At 40.7% G+C, this 22,823-nt stretch overlaps 1 protein-coding gene across 4 annotated transcripts in view; it reads right to left on the bottom strand.

Moving 5' to 3' along the window:
- Nucleotides 1-22,823, bottom strand: part of MYO6 (myosin VI) — a 179,646-nt gene that overhangs the window by 121,253 nt on the left and 35,570 nt on the right. For all 4 annotated transcript variants that reach the window (XM_073336485.1, XM_073336482.2, XM_073336483.2 and 1 more), the window contains exons 2-3: nucleotides 11,444-11,581; nucleotides 2,229-2,298 (exon numbers count right to left, since the gene is read on the bottom strand). In XM_073336485.1, the coding sequence (XP_073192586.1) occupies nucleotides 2,229-2,298; nucleotides 11,444-11,563 (190 nt within the window). In that variant the 5' untranslated portion in view covers nucleotides 11,564-11,581. The remainder of the gene's footprint in view (nucleotides 1-2,228; nucleotides 2,299-11,443; nucleotides 11,582-22,823) is intronic.

Below are 22,823 nucleotides of genomic sequence, written 5' to 3'. Positions count from 1 at the left end.
TTAAGTTACAAAAAAGATACACAGACAGAAATAGTTATTCTATTCAGCACAATTCTTTTCTCAGCCATTTAAAGAAATCATAATCTAACACATACCTAGCTAGATTACTTACTAAAAGTTCTAAGGCTCCATTCCTGGTCTATCCCCGACAAAGACCAGCATATAGACAGACACAGACCCTTTGTTTCTCTCCCTCCTCCCAGCTTTTGAAAGTATCTTGTCTCCTCATTGGTCATTTTGGTCAGGTGCCAGCGAGGTTACCTTTAGCTTCTTAACCCTTTACAGGTGAGAGGAGCTTTCCCCTGGCCAGGAGGGTTTTCAAAGGGGTTTACCCTTCCCTTTATATTTATGACAAGGCCACTATGTCAATGTGGGCAGCCACAAACCATGACACACATTGTTGAGGACTGCAAAATGACTCAACTTCCTAGAGGTCTTCATGCCTTGAACATTGTTGATAAGAACGCTATGGCTTGGCTTGACCAGGTTGCATATGCCAAATAAAATAAACAACTAAATAAATATGAGAATTTATATTTAGATGCTTATAACCCAACCAAAATGGGGCGGATTTTCACAGAGATGGTAAAATGCACATCCCTGATACCACGGGGTAACCCCCTTACAAAACATTAAGTTCCTGCTCCAAAAAACTGAGGTGGTAGAGCATCTCAGTGAAATGGCAGTGAACAATTTTTTTAAAAACACAAGCAAAGTATTTTTCCCTAGCCTTGTTCTCAGAAACTGCTCAATTATTTATTTGATACTTTAAAATCAATCAATAAATAAAAATAAGCCTGAGACAGACACCCAGCACGGAAAATTTCAGCCCAAATAGTTAAGAGTTGGGTAAAATTATAAGCAACTGAAAAGACAACCTTCTAACAGAAAATGTTAGCTACCAGTGCTGCCTATAATGACCCTATACTGTAGACGATATCACAAGTTTCAAATCTTGTTTTCCTCATTGTTGCAGAGTGGCTACATATCTAGCTTCAGTCACAGGAAGTAGATGCTATTGCTTTCAACGGGACTTGTGGTCCTAAGTCATGTAGTCTTTTTGAAAATCTCACCCTCTATGTATTTTATATTAAGAACAGCAGAAGCTAGTTTTGGTGACCATGTAAAAGGCAATCTCAAACGTTCAGGCCAATGGTCCCTGGGAAGCAAAATTTAAAAAGACAACTTCTTCAGGTTTATTTTTTTTTCCCCAGGAAATAAGCCACACTGCAGACAGATGAAATTGCATAAGGCAACAACAAAATTCTCGCCACTGCTGCCAGTTTAAAGAAGGAAGAAAAGTACAGAAGCATACAACAGCCTTAACATTTTGGGTATACAGCATCCCTCTTCCATTACTACCCCCAAACTTGAGTTCTGTCTGACAAAACAGGTAGTTTTTCAACACAGATCAAAAGATTGAATCAAGCCCTGCACTGCTGCATGTAGCTCACTCTACTGTCCATTAAACAGAAGAATTGTGTCACTACTGTACTATGACGCACATGTGATTTAACACATGTAAATCAAATTGACAAGAGTTTTGTTACAGTTTTATAAGAGTACTGCAGCTCACACACGGGAATGAAACATTCTGCTTTTGCATGCCTACTTGAGAATTGAGAACAGCAATATATGTAAGGTACAATTACCTCTTAAAATTGGTTGAGACATAGGATACATTAATGCAGGGGTCTCAGACACATGGCCCGTGGGGTTATTTCCTGCGGCCCGCCAAGTGCCCTGTGCCGCCCGCCCCACACCCTCCCAGAGTTATTTCCTGTGGGCCACCAAGCTCCCCTCCCCCCCACATTCCTCCTCCCCCCAGCGCGCTGCAGCCCCGCTCCTCTACCTACCTCCAGGCACTTAGCGCTTTCCAGGAAGGAGCGGGGAGCCACGTGCTCAGGGGAGGAGGTGGAGAAGAGGGAGGGCAGGGGTGGGGATTTGGGGAAGGGGTTGGAAGAGGCGGGGCCTCATGGAAGAGGTGGAGTGGGGGCGGGGTCAGAGGCAGAGGGTGTCAGTGATGCGGCCCTCGGGCCTATGTACAAGTCCTCATGTGGCCCTCCTGGTGATTCGAGTTTGAGATCCCTGCATTAAATGGATCTTTATTGCTATAAATATTATGTGCAACTTCAAGCAAACAAACAAAGAAAAGTAGAGATCTAGTTACAAAACAAATGGATCCTTGCTATTATACATACACACACACTTTAAAATACAGTACTTACAATTATCCTCCACATCCTTTTTACTGTCCTCTTCTGCAGGAAACACTTGGTTGATAACAGCCAGAAAAGTCTGTCAGATAAAAACATTGATATTTTCAGAATTTAAACTGCAGATGGGAAAGCAGCTCTAAGATATGGTGAGCTATGTTTTAAATAAGTGTATTATTTGAGTTAAGAAAAAGTGAAAATTTGCCATTTCCATATTTTACTGTGGCAGGTTTTAGTGTGTTCACCCAACCACCGCAACAATGTACTTCTACTGCAGTTGCTCCTAAGGACACTGATCAAAGATTTGGGCCTCATCATAATCGGTATCATACAAACAAAGATATATCCCGATCAAAAGCATTTACCATTCTCGGATTTAGACAAATGGAGGGATGCTAATGGTAAAGAAAGCAATCGTAGTCTCAACTGCATTACTGCTACTAATACTTAGGGATCTATGGATGAAAAATGCTAAGTGCTTTAAAGGTAAGCACTATCCCCACATATTTAGATGCATCAGTGATGGGCATTACAGAAAACAGTAACACAGTTATATGTATTTTATTCAAAGGAAACAGACTCAAAAAGAATTGGACTTATTCAGAGTTATACAGCAAGTCAATAGCAGCTCCAGGAATAAGATCCAAGTCTCCCGATTCCTAGCATAGTACCCTCAAGCATGCTTTAGTACTCCTAACCCATTTAAATACATTCCCATTTTAAAATACACTACATTAGCTATATAAATAGTAAAACACAGTATATTCCCAAACACTGACTTCTGATTTTACAAGCACTTCCTTTAATCCTGTATTTCAGTTACAAAAGAAAACCACTTAGCCAGTGTTCATCACTTACTGGAACGGAAAGCAAACTTGTCTCTTTAATACTCCAGAAACTGTAATTTATATTTTTTTAAAGGAAAGAGAAACATGCAAGAATAGATCTATCGGAGTGTCCACAGTGTACAAACATCTATTGCATTTTTCAACAAATTACACACTTTTGTTCAGACATTTTATCTGGGTCTATACAGCATGCACAGGTTATTTACATTAGAGAATTGTAGCTATCTATGAATGAACCTTGTTGTATCAATTAATGTTACAGCTGCTATGCTGAAGCAGCTGCTATGAACCTTGTTGTATCAATTAATGTTACAGCTGCTATGCTGAAGCAGCTGCTATGCTGCTACAAAGCTAATTTCCATGAGGAGATGGGGATTCAGGCAGTGAGATTCGTCTACTTTATCTAAAATGGCAAAAAAGACAAGCAACAAGATCTTTGTCTATCAGAAGTAATGATCTTAACATTTTAAGCAAGTTTGTCTATTTAAAACTTTGTTCAGTGAGACACCCTCATGATAAACATCATGTTTTCTGTACCATTTTAAGACACCCTCTTACTTCAGTACAATAGAAACAATACAGTGTAGGTCACACAATCTAAAATTGCACACAGTGTTAAGCAGCCACTTTTGAAGTGCCAGGTTTCTTAAACTGAAGCATTAAAGCGTCTATAAACTAAGTTTCAGAGTAACAGCCGTGTTAGTCAGTATTCGCAAAAAGAAAAGGAGTACTTGTGGCACCTTGGAGACTAACCAATTTATTTGAGCATAAGCTTTCGTGAGCTACAGCTCACTTGAGCTGTAGCTCACGAAAGCTTATGCTCAAATAAATTGGTTAGTCTCCAAGGTGCCACAAGTACTCCTTTTCTTTTTATAAACTAAGTGTTGCCAGTTGGAAAATAGTAAAAAAGCTTCCATGATTTCCTTCCCTGGTATAGAGACTCTTCATGGGTTATACACTCCTTGTCCTGCCACTCCCTTTTTTTCCCTCCTATCTCTCATTAGTGTTATGTGCTAAAACATTCTAAAGAAGGGGCTACACATTGCCTTGGAGATGGTCAGAATCTAGATTAGCCAGACCTCCTTGGGAAATCTATATAGTTGCTAGATACAAATGTTGTTCAGTGAAGCATGTTGCAGCCATAGAGAGCCCTTTCATAGGCAACACATGGCCAGGGGGAGGAATATACAAGATCAACTGCCTCCTCCCCCAGATTTCTGCTTGGTCTGCTGCAGGAGGAGGGACGGAAAAGGGTTCCCCCTGCAGCACGCTCAGCCCCTGTCCCTGGCAGCTGGGCCAGGAGCAGAAGGGGCAAGACCAGTCTCTTCTCATGCAGACCACTCTGGGTCGCTGCTCTGTGCAGTCCAGCAGCTGCCTGAGAGAGCCTGGCTGAGGTGGCAGCAGCAGGCTAACCCCCTCCCAGACCCGGATGCTGGGGACAGGGGCCGAGTGAGCTGGAGTCCCCTCTTTCTCCCAGCATGTTTCCTTTCAGCCTGCTTGAAGATTGGGGGCAAAACCAGCCCTGTCAGTCACTGGTAGCAGAGAACTACTCAGCTTCCTGAAATTCTCCTCAATTGAAAACTTTCACAGTCAGAAAAAATTGAAATCTACATTCCTAAATTACTGATTATGTTAAATATACTTTGAAGGAAAAGCACAACAATTTCTCTTATTGAGAGCATTGTAAATCCCACATAACAAAAAACAAAACAAAACAAAAACAAAAACCACAAGTGTCAATTTCCATCTCTAATCTGGATGATCTATTTGTCTCCAGGGTAGGACAGATCTGAGCACTTAATTACCCAAAGGAGGGAAGTTTTCAGGAAAGCATGAACACAGTTTCCTGTTTCTCTTCATGCTAAGGTCCACAAATTATTAAAATGGAGCTTTCATAGCTTTGTGCCTCCAGGATGGGAAGCACGATCATCCTTTAAATGTGGAAAACCAAAACAAGGACATGCATCTGACGAAGTGGATATTCACCCCTGAAAGCTTATGCTCCAATACATCTGGTAGTCTGTAAAGTGCCACAGGACTCTTTGCCGCTTTTGCAGATCCAGACTAACATGGCTACCCCTCTGATACAAAACAAGGTAAACAAATACCTCCTCCACCAAACCATGTGCACTAAGGCACGGATAAGAATTCTGCCAAAAAAAAGGAAATTCGCTAGGACTGAATGACCAATATGCAGAATTTGGTGAACTTCTGCTTTGTTGGCCATCTAGCAGGTTTCTACATTAGAGATATGAAAACACTGCCCTCAGATTTTCAGCTCCTAAGTGCTGGACTATGATACTTAACCAAAGAAGCTTAAGTCTTGAATGTACTTAGGAAATGAATGCTGTGACAATTTTGAGGACTGAATTAAAAGTATAATATTGGGTCCTGTTAGAGGAAGCTTCCAACTTTAAATGAAAAAAACAAAAGCAAAAACGTGTCTGATTGGAGATAGTAGCAATTAGGAGTCCTACTCTAATGGATAGGAAGTGTAACATCACCTCCTGCAGAGAGGTTCATTCTGGGTAGTGCTCTAAGGAGCAGAATGAGGTTCCAAGGCCATGCTCTATGACCTCGTAGGGCTGGAATAAAAGCAATGCCCTAAGGAAGCATTTAACGTTGAGATTTGTATAAAACTTCCTTTTCATTAACATTTTAAGAACATTAGGCTACAGAGCCTTGACCTTTTTGCTTCAACATTCATACACCCACAACAAAGCCTTCCAGTAAGAACTCAAGGTTGCATGTCACTGGTATATCATTGTAATTAAATATGGACTTTGCACCAGGCAGTAGAATAAGCTGTATTTGTTGCCTCCTCCTTTGGGGTCCCTGAAAGCAAAAATCACTTAATTCAAGTATTTATTGTCACCAAGTTTGGTCTCTGATGGACTACCAGTCTTGCATTAGCTCACCTCCTCTGTATGACAGAGGCATCCAAGGAGCCAACACTAGATTATAGCTCTTGGGCTTGATTAATCTCTTTATCCAGAAAGATCTAAATAGGTATCACTGCTGCTCCCTCACCCCTCTTTTGTAATGTCCTGAGGAGCTCTGGGAAAAGTGGGAAGATATATGTACTAGGGAGCTTGACCAGGTTTGTAAGATGCCACTCACCACCCCAAATCCAAGTTCCTGACAGAGAGGCTGTAGAGCACTTTATTTACTTTTCCATATGCAAAAAGGGCAGTCAGAAGCCCACCAAACTGACCTGCAATGAGCAATGCATTTCGGAGAGCACCAGTCACTCTGCAAATCTGATTTTGCCCAATAAACTTTGGTGTTAATCTCCCCATTGATAGGCAGTGAGATGGTGTGGGGAAGACTGTCTGGTCCAGTTATGAATTCCATTTCATTTTATGAATTCTATTGGTAATTGTAACAGTCACATGGATTATTATATCAGCCATTTTGTAGTAGGAACTTGACATGTAGTGAGGAAGCTGTCTGGAAAGCCATAACAGAACCCTCAAAGGCCATCAGCATTGAATGGCTCTCCCATTGGGATACAGTGGAATTGCTACTACCAGGGCCATTGCCTCTGAATGGACTCTGCAGAGGAGTCTGTCTTGGGAGGAGAGAGCAGGAAACCCCCTGTTCAAAGCACATGGCTGTGAGAACTGGGCTTTTTCCCCCATAACTAAAGAAAGAAAGTCCATTTTCCAAGGGGTGGGTGTCATGACCAGAACTGGTCTGTTATCCATGGAAGGAGCTATGGACTGAGGCCTCAATGAATCATTGTGTTCTAGCTGATGGATGCTGTGCTGTCTCCATCTGTTACACATACCCTGAACTAAACTGGGAAGATGTGTAAAACAGAAACAAAACCAAAACCATGATTCTCTGCATTCACCAGTTGTAAGAGCAGAGAATACAGATCTGCCAGTGGATGAAGTAGCAATACAGAAGGGATACAGAGAATTACTGGATAGGTATCATATGAACTCTGGATCACTGAAGCATGCCTGTGTATCAGACCAGAAATCCCAACAGGAACCAACAGGAATTAGGTTTGCGTCTCTTTGACACCACTTTCTAAAATGGCCATCTTCATCTTCTGTTAACATTCTTCTGAGATAAGGTCTTTTACCTGATAGATTCATTCTCAGCTCAGGCCTATGACTGGCTTCCCTGGCACCATATATTTGTGTTTGCCCTGAATCAAAGATACTCCAGGAACCACATCACTCCATGTTTCAGAGAAGCAGCCATGTTAGACTATATTCACAAAAAGAAAAGGAGGACTTGTGGCACCTTAGAGACTATCAAATTTATTTGAGCATAAGCTTTTGTGAGCTACAGCTCACTTCATCAGATGCATTCAGTGGAAAATACAGTGGGGAGATTTATATACACAGAGAACATGAAACAATGGGTGTTACCATACACACTGTAACGAGAGTGATCAGGTAAGGTGAGCTATTACAAGCAGGAGAGCTTTATTCAAGCCTAAGTTAATTGTATCCAGTTTGCAAATTAATTCCAATTCAGCAGTCTCTCGTTGGAGTCTGTTTTTGAAGTTTTTTTGTTGAAGAATTGCCACTTTTAGGTCTGTAATCGAGTGACCAAAGAGATTGAAGTGTTCTCCAACTGGTTTTTGAATGTTATAATTCTTGATGTCTGATTTGTGTCCATTTATTCTTTTACATAGAGACGGTCCAGTTTGACCAATGTACATGGCAGAGGGGCATTGCTGGCACATGATGGCATATATCACGTTCGTAGATGTGCAGGTGAACAAGCCTCTGATAGCGTGGCTGATATGATTAGGCCCTATGACGGTGTCCCCTGAACAGATATGTGGACACAGTTGGCAACGGGCTTTGTTGCAAGGATAGGTTCCTGGGTTAGTGGTTCTGTTGTGTGGGGTGTGGTTGCTGGTGAGTATTTGCTTCAGGTTGGGGGGCTGGTCTGTAAGCAAGGACTGGCTTGTCTCCTAAGATCTGTGAGAGTGATGGGTCGTCCTTCAGGATAGGTTGTAGATCCTTGATGATGCGTTGGAAAGGTTTTAGTTGGGGGCTGAAGGTGATGGCTAGTGGTGTTTTGTTATTTTCTTTGTTGGGCCTGTCCTGTAGTAGGTGACTTCTGGGTACTCTTCTGGCTCTGTCAATCTGTTTCTTCACTTCAGCAGGTGGGTATTGCAGTTGTAAGAATGCTTGATAGAGATCTTGTAGGTGTTTGTCTCTGTCTCAGGGGTTGGAGCAAATGCAGTTGTATCGTGGAGGTTGGCTGTAGACGATGGATCATGTGGTGTGGTCTGGATGAAAGCTGGAGGCACGTAGGTAGGCATAGCAGTCAGTAGGTTTCTGGTATAGGGTGGTGTTTATGTGACCATCGCTTATTAGCGCCGTAGTGCCCAGGAAGTAGATCTCTTGTGTGGACTGGTCCAGGCTGAGGTCGATGGTGGGATGGAAATTGTTGAAATATAGTGGAATTCCTCAAGGGCTTCTTTTCCATGGGTCCAGACGATGAAGATGTCATCAATGTAGCATAAGTAGAGTAGGGCCATTAGGGGATGAGAACTGAGGAAGCATTGTTCTAAGTCAGCCATAAAAATGTTGACATACTGTAGGGCCATGCGGGTACCCATAGCAGTGCCGCTGATTTGAAGGTCTACATTGTCCCCAAATGTGAAATAGTTATGGGTGAGGACAAAGTCACAAAGTTCAGCCACCAGGTTTGCCGTGACATTATCGGAGATACTGATGGCTTGTAGTCCATCTTTGTGTGGAATGTTGGTGTAGAGGGCTTCTACATCCATAGTGGCCAGGATGGTGTTTTCAGGAAGATCACCGATGGATTGTAGTTTCCTCAGGAAGTTAGCGGTGTCTCAAAGATAGCTGGGAGTCCTGGTAGTGTAGGGTCTGAGGAGGGAGTCTACATAGCCAGACAATCCTGCTGTCAGGGTGCCAATGCCTGAGATGATGGGGCGTCCAGGATTTCCAGGTTTATGGATCTTGGGTAGCAGACACAATACCTCTGGCTGGGGTTCCAGGGATGTGTGTGTGCAGATTTGTAAATCTCCCCACTGTATTTTCCACTGAACGCATCCTATGAAGTGAGCTGTAGCTCACGAAAGCTTATGCTCAAATAAATTTGTTAGTCTATAAGGTGCCACAAGTCCTCCTTTTCTTATCACTCCATGTGTTTGCTACAGTTTTCTCTGTCATCCAGAGCCCAGATCAGAAAAATTGTCCAGGAAGAGATACATGAATTTTCTTCTTTTCTAAAGCCAGTATAATTCCTACCAAGATCCTGGAGAGAGACCTTGGGAGCACATGTAAAATAGTATGGTAATATTTGAAGTTGGGAAAAGAAAACAGCTGCCATCCATCTGCAAAACACAAGAATTGCCTGAGGATAATAAAATGGGAATGCTTTGAAGACAAGCCTCCATTCAGAACTTACTTAGATGTTTCAGACAGGGCTCTGCTCTGCTTGTCCCCGATTCTCTGAGGCTAGAAATAGCATTGGGAGCAGGTGGCAGTATTCCAATCTGAAGTAGATTTTGGATTACTTCATTCATGTCATGGTCTTTCCAGGTTGCTGAGATTGGGAATGGGACAAAGTTGCTCCTGAAATTTTTGCACAGCTTTATAGGGTCCCTCCTCACAAGTACCAGTGAGCTCATTTGATCAAACCTATAGGTAGCCCTTTTGCTCCCAAATTGAAAGAGCCTGGCACCAATTTAGGGTCTAACTCCAGACAGAGCCATTTGGCAGATAGCTCTGAGGCAATAATGAGTAGCTAATGATCCTGCTACCACTTGCAAAGAGATATTTTCTCCTATGTACTTCACAGACTGCTTCAACTTGTCACATGACTTGTATTCCTTTCCATAATGTGTGTCAGGCGTCAAGATCATAAGTTGAATTTTCTGTTGGCTCTGAATAGCTGCAGCTTTCCATAAAGTTTATTGTACCACTAAGATAGCTCAGAACTGATTTCCCTGAGTATTTGATCCCAAGAACCAAAGCCCCATATAGCTGCATGAAACATATTTGAAGGACACTTTTTTATTCTTCTCTTTCCAAAGAGAAGTCTGTAGGACATGTAATTTTTAGGCCAAGAGGCACCATACTCACAATACTGTCCACCCATGCTAGTACTGCTTGTGAAAGCACACAGAGTTACTTAGGAATCAGATAACAATTCACATTTGTTTGTTTATTCATTCTTGCTGGCCTGAGGCTACCTGAGAGTTTCCATGGCAAATCAGGGGCTCAGATAATGCCTGCCTGGACTGGGCTGCCAGTGATGTGTCCACATATTGAGGAGGCCACTCTTTCAGGTAAAAAAAATCTCCCACAATTAGAAATTCTGAGCCCCTGTGGAAAATACTCCCATTTAACTTTGGTGATGATACCAAGTTAAATATTGACCAGTGCACAATGAGGAAACTTCTAGCCTTAAAGAATGAAGGCTGGCAGAGGGTGTGGTAGAAAGAAAAACAGTGAACCAAGAGGCCCCTCAAGGCCTTCTGGTTCCTCTGCATCTACTTTCATCTGTGAGGGGAAGAGGTGGTGGTGCTGGCAAGGCTTAAAATCCTGCAACAGAAGCTTGGAGCAATAACCTGGATATTAGGGCACTGTGTCCCACAGCAGCCACTGAGAATGATGGTCAATAATTTAGGGCATGGTGACCTGCAGTGCCAGCTGCAGCCAACAGCCTAATGCTTTCCCAGGCTCATAGGAGTGACAAGAAAACCCTATTAAAGCTTTCCAGGGTAGATGAGAAAGGATATATAGATAATTTATCTAGGTCATTTGCAGACTTCTTACGAGTAATTTCACAATACGCAGTATACTCCAACCTGAAAGTTCTGGTTCTGGCTCAAAGGTGTAAACAGGCTGAGGTGCCCATTGTATCTATCTGTGGCTCTTAGCATGATGAAGAATGACATCAGATGGCATTACACTTTGCTTATATTTTTATCAAGCAAAGATGACCAGCTTCCTATTCAGGTTTCTTCCTAAGATATATACCCATGTCCCCCAGAAAAGGAAGGTCTGCTCTGTCACCTCTTGACCTGTGACTAGAGAGGCATCATCTCTAAGACAGATCCTGAGCCAGCCTCAATATGGGAAAAGTAACACTGCACAGAAAGATACACACATATTCAGTTACTTACTATAGATACTTCAGACACATGGAAATCTGACAACCAGAAATTGTGTGTTTCTTGCCAGTGGGAGCCAGTATTGCAGAATTCAATATTATAATCATTTTTCTTTGTACCTGAGGAAGCTGAGGCAAAGGAAATGTTAAGTGAATTGCTCAAGTCAGACAAAGCGAAATTGACTCCCATTGTTGTGCTCTATGCATAGAACTATGTGATGGTATAGTTCTTTAAGTATTCCTTAAGCCCTTTCTTACCTTGCCTTTCTGGTATAACGGTTCAATAGTTAAGCTGTCAGGGCCAATATCCACGATATTCCCCATCTGAAACCCATCAGTTGGGTGGGGAGCCCAAACAGGCTTCCCGTCCTCCATCATTGGAGCTATTCACTATTCCTGTAAGAAAAAAAAAACTGTATAAAAATCTGACCAACTGTATATAAACTTTAATTTGTTATTTTTAATCCAAACAGTGTATATAAAATGAGAACATGAAACACTGATTTCTAGTATTAAGTAGTTACACCCATATGTACGCCTTATTGATTAAATAACTTTGACTGTAATCTCTGTCCAAATGATCTCTGGAAACAGTTTTAGATTATGTCTTGAATTCAAAATGCACCCTTTGTTATGCAAAAACACAGGCATCTGAAAAGGCTAAATATCTAAGGCCAAAATTTTCAAACTTGGATTCCTAAAGTTAGGCACCTAAAGAAGTGCTTAATTTACAGAGTTACTCACCACATACAATAGCAACTGAATTAAATAGGAATTTTGCCTGGATTTGGACTTTCTGAATAGGCCCAACACAATATTTTTATATACCGAATTAATCTTCATTCTGGATAACTACTTTAATACTAGATAATTTCTATTATATAGATTATAAATCAGATTTGTGGATTCCACCAAGTCTGACAGACAGGTCCATTCCGGTTGCCAGTTTCTTCCTTTCCACTCAACATACATTCACACATTAAAGAGATATGCTTCAGTCATCTCTAGAGTTTCAGAGTTTGTAAAAGTACACTTCTGGTATATGATCTACTCTTTGGCCATTATCCAAAAATAACCTGCTAACCAGTAATCATTAAACTGGAAACAGATTTCAAATAAGCATATAAAAACACCCATGAAGGGTACGAAAGTACACCTTAAATGAAAGGATAACTCACAAATTTTTCCCTTCCCACCCTCTTGAATTAGAGCAGTGGTTTTCATGTCTAAGATTTCCAAAGGGGTCTGTACCTCCATCTGAAATTTTTTAGGGGTCCACAAATGAAAAAGATTGAAAACCACTAGGCTAGAGGAACTTCTATACCTATAACATTCAGAGACCACTGTGAATAACTGTGTTATGTGCAAAAAGGGAGAAACTTATATGTAGGAGGTCCTCTCCCACTGGCTAGTGGCACAGCCCCAAAGAACATATTTATGCAAATATTATTTAGCTCTAAAAGTCAATTATTTTAATAACTTTGAAAAAACATCTTTACATCTTACAAACATTCGATCACCACAAACAGCTAACTGTTAAAAATTGTATACTTCTTTGGTTTTAATTACACTCAGTATTTGAAATTATATTTGAACGTATTTCTAAGTGTCCTCATGATATAGAAAGTTTCACCTAATTATAGCACAACAGTCTCATTTCTCAGATTCTACTTCCATTAGAGGATGTATTGAAATATAATGTATCTAGGATAGTTAAATTTGTAATACTACAGTAGTGCCCAAAATGTGCTGGGCATAGTAGACACACAGGAAGGCATCCCTCAACTTACATCTGATGACACAGAGCAGATGAAATAGGACAGAGGAAATACAACACACAAAATAATCAGGGTAGCTGGTCACTGACATATTTAGTCACTTCCATGTTTTGTTTTTCTCCAAAATACTGAACCTATCCCCATCTTCCCCTCTCCCGGCCATTGTTAATGTTTCTCATTTATTCCACATCCATTTTGCTCAGTTAACATGCTAAAAAATCAATGATTTCCCCCTAAATATGTGATACTTCTAATTGCAAAACCTACAAACTCAACCCAGGACCTAGAAGTCAGGCTATGTCCTTTCTGGATTCTAATAAAGAGACTCTGCAAGACAAAATTTTTCTTTCAGGTATATCTGGTGCAACTCATCTTCACTGTGGTTGCAGAGGAATAACCAAGCATAATTTGAAGACAACATTGTTGCACAGACAACTGCAACTTAGTCATTCTATATTGACATTAAAGCCAGAAAGAACAATGACAATTCATTCTCCCAGTACTGTGCTGATTCTGCATGGCGGGCAGTAGTGGCTTTAAAAAAAAAACCACACACTAATGTAAGCAGATATGATTGAATAAAACACAGGAAACAGATTTGTGGAGTAAGGTGATGCTGTTTATACATAGCCTTTTCTCAAAGTAGAATTCACTTTAAAATATGTATTGTTTTTCAAGGGGAAAATTATTAAAAATTAAGACAAAGTGTTTCTATAAAAAAAGACTGAACTCTGAGGAATCTTATCAAAATTAGAGGATATCTAACATCTATATCTTAGAATGTGTGTGACACAGATATTGCAACCCCATGAAATATTTTTGCTGGCCTGTTGTATTAAATCTACAAATAGTCTATGTATGATTGTTCACGTGTGGAGGAGGGTTACCACAACTCCTCCAGAAACTAAAAACAGTAGGGGGTAATTAAGGTGAGTCACTGAGACGAAACAATTCCACTGAATTTAGCCGTATGGGGTGGAATTCTAGAGAGGCTCCCTTCAGAGGCTTATATATACACACTGATCCAACCTGGATTTTCCAGAGAAAGAGACAAAGAAAGGGGTTTTGGCATAATAGGATGAGCTTGAACTGACTCAAGGCCTTCTTTGGGGTCCAGCAAACCATCAGGACACTGGCAGAAGGATTGGAAGACTTTGGCCTACAAGCACCCCAGAAGACTGAGGACAGACTCCTGACACGTTTAGTGTGTGTTTAAATCTGTTTATTAGGATTTTTTGTGTGTTGTCTCTGTAATGCTTTGACCTTAGGAAGAAGTGTGCTTGCTTAGAAAGAGCTGCGTGGTAACTTGTAACTGCTGGCGATACACTGTTCATAGCCCTCGGAGAGAGAAAGCAATGCACAGGGGCTGACCTTTACACAGACTGGCTTGCTGTGGATATCAGTGTCAGGCAAGCTGTGAAGCCTTACCACTTCCTGTGTGAAAGGAGTGGGACAAGAGTCACACAGGTGACAGCTGGAGACCTCAGACCTGACTGGGAACTCCTGGAGTGGACCATGGGGGTGGAAATACACATGCAGTTACCTTGAAACTATGACAGTGTGCATGTGGGCTTAGAGTGTATGAATCTAGAATTAAGATAAAAAAAATGAAGTTACTGGGACATATATATTATTGTAATAATTATTAAACTTTTGTATTAAATATAACAGAAGCCTCTAATTCTATATTCTCTCATGTTCAGAGAATAAATCTTCAACATCTATCCAGCTACAGAAAAGTTTATGTTCTACAGTCAAGTTTGGTTTATGTTTACTTGAAACCTTCAGCCACATTCCATAAAGTCCACAACACCCGATTATCCTGGTCATGTGTTGTCAGCAACATACAGTAAATCCCTTAGAACAACATCTGTATTCACCCAGACTTGGCTCCTGGCCACCTGTTTTTTTGTTTTTGTTTTTGTTTTTTTTAACTTCTGTAAATTTGATCAAATACATACCACAGTTCTATAGGTCTTTAGATACTGTGAGCCAGTCTTGAGTCAATTGTTATGACTCAAGTCCAATTGTTATGGGTGTAGCTGCTAACCATTTATGTTTATTTATAGGCATAAGCAGACATTCATTTTCATAAGCCTATCATTTTCCTTTAAAATGCTTGCTCTCGTTGGTACTTAGTGATATGTCACACAACCATATAAAACAAGGTTTTCCCCCGTTTTTAGAGGAACACTGCCAATATTCCAGATGTAACCACGTTGCACAACAAAATACAGCTTGAAATTAACATGTATTATCTCTTAGTGCTACAGTTTCCGTACGATACAGGCAGGCTTCTTATGAATTGTCTCTACTTAAATTTGAAACCCAATCCGTCAAATTAGCATCTTCAGGCTTTGACTGTTTGTTTATTCAGGCTTTTGCTTTTTCATACACTCTGCAGTCTGTTTCACGTCTTATTGGTAAATTACTGTTCAAATGTTTTGTGAACTTACAAATCCACTTCATTAACATAGTTACACCAATGATGACTAAAAACATAGTGGACAAATATTTGAAACCTGTTATCTGACCACTTAGATGATGAACATTTTTAATAACCACACTCACAACTATCTAAAAAGAAAAGGAGTACTTGTGGCACCTTAGAGACTAACAAATGGTGCCACAAGTACTCCTTTTCTTTTTGCCAATACAGACCAACATGGCTGCTACTCTGAAAACTATCTAAAAGTCTGTGCTAATCTATCCACCTTGGGCACCAGTAATACACCCATCTCTATTAGTAGCTCAACTCTGAATTTGTACTTCTCCATCACTTGGCACATGTCACTGAAAAAAGCAAGTTGAGCAAAAAAATTTTAAACTATACTTTTGTGGTTTTAAAATAGAAAACTTTGAAATACAATCTGTATTCAATATATACAAAAACTGAGAAAACTTATATCTAAAAAGGGACACTGTCAATCATATATTTCATTGTAAAACTTTACCCTGTTGTTGTTACAAGTCACCCATAACATTACTACAACAAATGTTAAACACATCCCTCCCCTCCCCCCGTTTTTCAATTTATTTTGTGTAGGGATACTAATCAGTTTCACTATTTTGCATACCTTCCCAAGAACTGCAAGCACATTGTGACAACAGCAGCAGAACTGAAACTGAGGCCTTGTCTACACTATCAGGGTAAGTCGACCTAAGTTACGCTACTCTAGCTATGTGAATTATGTAGCTGGAATCGACGTAGCTTAGGTCAATTTACTGCAGTGTCTACTCCGCGCTGCATCAACGGGAGATGCTCTCCCATTGACTTACCTTACTCTTCTTGTTACGGTGGAGTACCGGAGTTGACTGGAGAGCGCTCTGCACTTGATTTAGCAGGTCTTCACTAGACCAGCTAAATCAAAACAGATAGCAAAGCTGGTGTGTGCACAAAGGAAAGGGGAGATGAAGGATAGGCCCTAACTTCAGTGGCACTGCTCTCAAGCTCACCCTAAAGATATTTTTAAACAAACAAATGAGAAAAAAATGTTTTCAATTTTTACATTTTTTAAAATTTCAGGACATTCCATTTCAAAAATCATACTATTTGATAAAGTTTTTTGTGTAAGTTTCAAAAAACAATGCAAGTTGATTGTCCCTTTAAGGGTGTGTTTTCACAATTAAAATGCAGTACAGAACTGAGCACTAATATACCTTTTCATTAACTGCCAAATTCTGTTCTTAAGATTTATATTAAAATTTGATTATACACACATTCAGCAGCAATTCAGCCAATTTCCCCCCACCCCCCAAAGCGAAAGTTAACTTTTTAGCAATACTGACTCCTTTACTAACATTCATTCTACACTTCAATCGGAATCCAACTCCATATCTAACAGTTATTCTAATTAATTTAAGTAATATTTTTAAAATTGCCCCCTCATTTTTCCATTATATTGACCACTGCTGGTAGTTCTACTGGGAACCAGATTCTTCACTTCCTGTCCTGAATTGCTCACACAGGTGTTAAACAGAAGTAGCTATATTTCAGCAATAGGCAAAGATTTTTATACACACTTTTATATAGGATAACCTCAATTTTTTCTTTCTGTGACTGAAAACCAATTGCATGACAAAACAACAAGCACTGTTTGCTTAAAACGAATACCCAGAAGGTACCAGAATAAGCACACAAGAAAGTAGTTGACCTTACACACCAGTGATGACATCCAAAACTGATTCCTGCTAAATATGGACAACCAGCAGTAAGAAGCTTTTGAGGCAAAAAATTCAGCATCCTGGGGCCCCCGCCTATGATGGCAAAAATGCAAACATTCCCCTCAGGTAAAAATAGACCGTGAAAAAGCAACAGTATTAGCAGCTCTATTTCTTCCTCTCACAGACACTGCTTCAAAGATATTGATCTTTTAAAAAATCAGGCTGTAATATGTTGAATTTGTAAAGTGCTAAGGAATCCCTTCGGTGAAAGGCTCCCCATCTGTGTAAGTTACTACTAGAACCCTGCATAGATACAAAACTTGTATCCACATCCAATCCGCGATCCACAAACATGATCTGTGGATATAAAGCAGATATCTGCAGATTTATGGGGCTCTAGATATAAAATTTGGATCCGCATCGGTCTGTAATCCTCAAACATGGCCTGCAGATATACGCAGATTTCCACGGCTCTAGTTATTACATCATCCTACCACTTATCCATACTGAATTAAAACGTAACCACTTTTAACCTCGCTTCTGATTTCCTTCATTCTCCCACCAAGTGCTCTGTCCAACTTAACCCTAGCACATGGTGAAAGTTCTACAAACTGCAACATATAGTGTTGCAGTTTCTAACATTGTTATCAGAGGTCTGAGGTAAACACTCATGTGTGAAGTGATCTGTGAACTATCAGCTTACTACATCAAGGCACTGTACTGAATTAACTAACAAATTAACTAATTAAACCAACTGAAAAATAAAACTGGCCTGGTTGCACTGAAAGACAGATGGTATCCCATCACAATGATTGTATCCAGATACACGAACAAGCAGGTATATACAACACATAGTAAAAAAAATGTACATGGTTACGTTTTGTTAAAGAACCTACTTTACACACATTTTATAAAACTGTACAAAAGTCTGATCTGCAATTTTCACCTGGATTAGCATGCTACAGTACTTTCGGGAAAATACTGCCAATCTCTACAACAGCAGTTCCCAGCCAATGGGAGCTGTGGAGACAGCACTCAGGGCAAGGGCAGTGCGCAGAGACCCCCCTGGCTGCCCCTGCGCCTAGGAGCCGGATACTCCGGTCACTTCTGGGAGCTGCGCGGAGTCAGGGCAAGTAGGGAGCCTGTCTTAGCCCTGCTGCACGGCCGACTGGACTTTTAGCTGCCTATTAAAATCTCCTGGATTGGTTTCAGTAGCCACCAGAAGATCGATTCTGATTCCAGGAGACTCCCGGCCAAAAGGCAACCCTACCAAAAGGCAATAATTCACCTTTGCTAAATTGATCCGATTTTGTTAGTCATGAAAAACAGAGCAAAATATTTTCCATTTCATTGAAATCTACTTAAGTACACTGCACAATTGAACTGCTTTGTGAAAGAAGCTGTAGTCCAGCCTCCTTTACACCAAGCCTCTTTCCACTTTATAACCACACACACCACCACATTACTTGAGTGCCTACCCAGAGCTTTCTGGTGACTGATATAAAGGTCTAACGACAATATTTTAAGACATGACAAATCCAGTCACTAATGACTAGAAGAACGCCTTCTCTGCCTAGCTGCATGTACGTATTACCTTGTTGCAGGAAGGGGGTAAATCCTCTGTGGATAGGCAAGAAACCTACCCCTTCACCATAAGCTACTCAGGGCACGTCTACACTGAAAGCGGATGTGTGACTGTAGCCTGTGTAGAATACCTGAACTAGCTTTAATCTAGTTTGCTCCAGCACCGTAATGGAGGGTGAAGCCTGGGCTGTAGTACCGTAATAGTACAGCATGCACTCCAGCAAGCCAGCTGAGTACAACACAGGGAGCCTGGGTACATACTTGGAGGTAACTGGCCGATAAAGTTAGAGAGTTTAAGGCCAGAACTGTTTATCCAGTCTGACCTTCTACATACCACAGATTACCAACACCACCCAGCGCACATTAAACCCAACAACTGAAACGAGACCAAAGTATTAGAGCCTACAGGAGACTAGACTATTGTGTTACAGGCAGAGAATGGGAGAGACCAAAGTTCACCAGCTGCAGAGGCCCCTGCAATGGCAAGGAAATGATTAAGTGAGAGATAGCCAGACAATCCTGGCAAGTAATCTGCACCCACACATTAGAGAGAAAGATGGGGAAATAAAACCCTGTCTTGCCAATCTGACCTTGGGGGAAATTTCTTCTTCATCCCTCAGTTAGACTCTGAGCAAGTGAGCAAGAATCAGCCAGCCAACCACCTTAGAAAGAGAATGCTTGGTGCCATTTCAGAGCCTTGGCCCACTGCATCCAAAGTTTATCTCCAACCATGGCCATCCCTGATGCTCCAGAGGAAGGAAATATTTTAAAAACCGAGAATACCTGGGGGAAAATACATTCCTGACTGCAGCAGGTGGCCAGCTGAAGCCCTGAAGCATGAGCTTTTATGAGCATAAATGGGAAGTGAGCTCCAGGGCTGTTGGGCCCTGCTCCCTACCATCACAAGCTACCCCATCTTACAATTACACTCAGATGTTTGTCCAGTTCTTGCTGAAAAATAATTAAGTTATTTGCCCCCTGCAACTCCTATTGGAAGGCTGTTCCAGACCCTCACCTCTCTGATGGTTAGAAACCTTCTATGTTCCAGCCAGAATTTATTCATGGTCAGTTTATATCCATAGTTTTTGTGCCAGCGTTGTCCTTTAGCTTACATAGCTCTTCACACTCCCTGGTATTTACCCCCCTTCTTGTATTTCTAAAGAGCAATCATATCCCCTCTCTGCCATCTTTTTGCTAGACTAAACAAGTCAAGCTCTTCCAGTCTCCTTTCAAGACAGGCCCTTCATTTCCTTGATCATCCTAGTATCTCTTCTCTGCACCTGTACCAGTCTGAATTCATCTTTCCTCAACATGCATGACCAGACCTGTACACACTATTCCAAATGAGGTCTTTGCAGTGCCTTTTATAAGGACATTAATACCTCTCTCCCTCTCTCTCTATTTGAAATGCCTCGCCTGGGATCCCACAATCGCATTTGCCTTTTTTATAGCCGCATCACACTGGCCCATAGTCATCCTGTGACTGACCCACACACCCAGGTCTCTTTCCTCCTCTGTCTCTTCCAGCTCATAAGCCCCCAGCTTACAGCAGAAATTCTTATTATTAGATCCTAAGCGCATGACCTTGCACTTTGCAGTATTTAATTCATCCCATTTTCATCCCACTTCTGTCACCCTTCAAGGGCATCCAGATCTTCCGGTCTCAAATTCCAGTCGTTCTCTGTATGGATGATGCCTACCAACTTGGTATCATCAAAAATAATTTCATTAAAACACTCCTACTTTTTGTATCAAGGTCTTTCATAAGAATATTGAATAAGATTGGTCCCAAGACTAATCCTTGAGGAATGCCACTAGTAACTTCCCTCAAGTCCTATAATTCACCTTTCAGCAAAACCCAGAGCCTTCTGCCCTTTAGCCAGTTCCTTATCCACTTTACAGTTCTTGTATTGATCCCCATCTTTCTAATGTAAGTAATAATTTCCCATGTGGTACCATGTCAAATACTTGATTGAAGTTCAAGTGTATTAAATCCACTGCACTTCCCTTATGTAAAAAATCAGGAGGAGAACATCAGGTTAGTCTAGCATGATCTGCCTTTGCTAAACCCATGTTGCATCATCATTCACTTCCATGGATTTAATTATTCTTTCCTTCACAATTTGTTCTAAAGTTTTGCATACTATTGAGGTCAGACTAGCAGGTCTGTAATTGCCCGCATCACTTTTTTGCCCTTTCTCAAATATAGGTATGATGTTAGCTATCCGTCAGTCATGTGGTACTATTGCAAATAGAGTTATTAAAAATCCTTGCTGCTGGACTAGCAGTCTCATGTGCCAGTTCTTTCAGTATTCTGGATAGAAATTATTCCCTAACCATCCCCACTCCCGCTAATTTGACCATATCGAGCTCTTTAATTTTTTCTTCCACCACAGATGGACTAATTTCCATTTCTAGACACTCATTTCCATCGGAGGTACTGCCCTCATCCATATTATCATCCTTATTGAAAACTGAGACAAAGTATTCATTTAGGTTTTAAGCCACACCTAGATTATCTTTAATCTCCTTCCCACCCACTTTGCATAATGGCCCAACCTCATCCTTCCTTATTCTCTTTTTATTTATAGAACTGAAAAATCCTTGTTCTTTATTTTAATTTCCTGTTAAGAGCTAATTCAGCTTGACTTCTATCATATCCCACTTTATTCTTACATTTTTTTAATTAAGAAAATAACTTTCTTGCTGATTGAGCCTTTTTCCATTTCCTACTGGCTCTTTGCTTACTCCTTACAATAACCTTGTTGAGGTGGTTATTCATCTGGCTGTGGTTAGAGCCTTTCCTTACAAGTTTTTTTCCCTCTTGCTTGGAATGCAAATTTCAGGTGGTTTTTGTATAGTTGATATGAAGAAATTCCAAGCCTCCTCCACATTTAAGTCCTTGAGTTCTTCAGGTTGGTTGACGTCTTTAACTAAATCCCTTAATTTCGCAAAGTCTGCACTTTTGAAATAAAAAACAACAACCCTTGTTTTCATTATACTTCCATTTAATTTAAACCTAATTGACTCATGATCACTTGATCCAAGGTTATCTCCTATAACCAGCTCTGCTCTGATGTTCAGTGTTTACCAAAACTGAGCCTAAAATTGCATCACCTCTTATTGTGACAATTCTGTTGCCGCAGCTTAATTATTATTGGTACCCAATTTAGCTAGATTAAAGCTAGCCTGGATAGGTCTCCGCTTGCTACAATGACACCTCTGATTGCAACGTAGACATACTCAGGAGCAGAGTCACTCTGTGACTGATAGTCCAGCCTTCAGAAGGGAGTATACGGCACACAGCTCACTTCTCCCTACATGGGTGGCAATGGCAGATGCACCCACGCAGGGACACAGACCAAGGACCTGCAGGAGTTGGTCAAGAAATAACAATAGCTGAGCTGCTAATAGTGATAACAATAAAATTAAGTTCAGCATCCTCAAGGAAGGAAAGGTTCCAAAAACTAGTACAGAAACACTAAATTTTAGGAAGATTTCAGTAAAGTAAACTTACCCCAAAAGGGCCTAAAATCAAAATTAAAAGGAAATAAAATCCTTATATATGGAGGCTATGTAGGGAATAGTAGAAGATTATCAGAAGACATACATGTCTCTGAACAAAAAGAAACGCAGAATGACAAAACCAATATATTGGCCCATATTGCCAATACAGTTAACTTGAACAACCGCTCAAGCTTTGCCAATCAGATTAAAATTCTCAAGGATTTCTAAATCTAATCCTAATGAAGCCAATACAAGGAACATAAATTACCGCAACATTAAGAAGGAAATTGGGGGAAAGGGGTGCTAAGATTTTAATATAGATAACAAAAAGCAACTATAGCAGAAGAAGAAAGCCTATGAATTGGTCACTGAATCTGCTGGATCACCATATCTTTTAAAAAAGTAGCAGTTAAGAAAAATGAGGATATTTGTTTTGTCAGCGATGATTTAGTTGCATCAGTCTTCCCCATGGAGAATGCTGGTGACACAACACCAGAATCAGCACACACATAAGCTTGACTGGTCTTGTTCACATTGAGGACAAAATTGCGTTTAACTTCATGGTAAGTGGTGTTGGTCAATACGTGTTTCTGGGGGCAGGGATC

The sequence above is a fragment of the Lepidochelys kempii genome, chromosome 3 (genome assembly GCF_965140285.1).
Source record: "Lepidochelys kempii isolate rLepKem1 chromosome 3, rLepKem1.hap1, whole genome shotgun sequence".
Lineage (NCBI taxonomy): Eukaryota > Metazoa > Chordata > Testudines > Cheloniidae > Lepidochelys > Lepidochelys kempii.
This window is presented reverse-complemented; position numbering and strand designations above follow the sequence as displayed.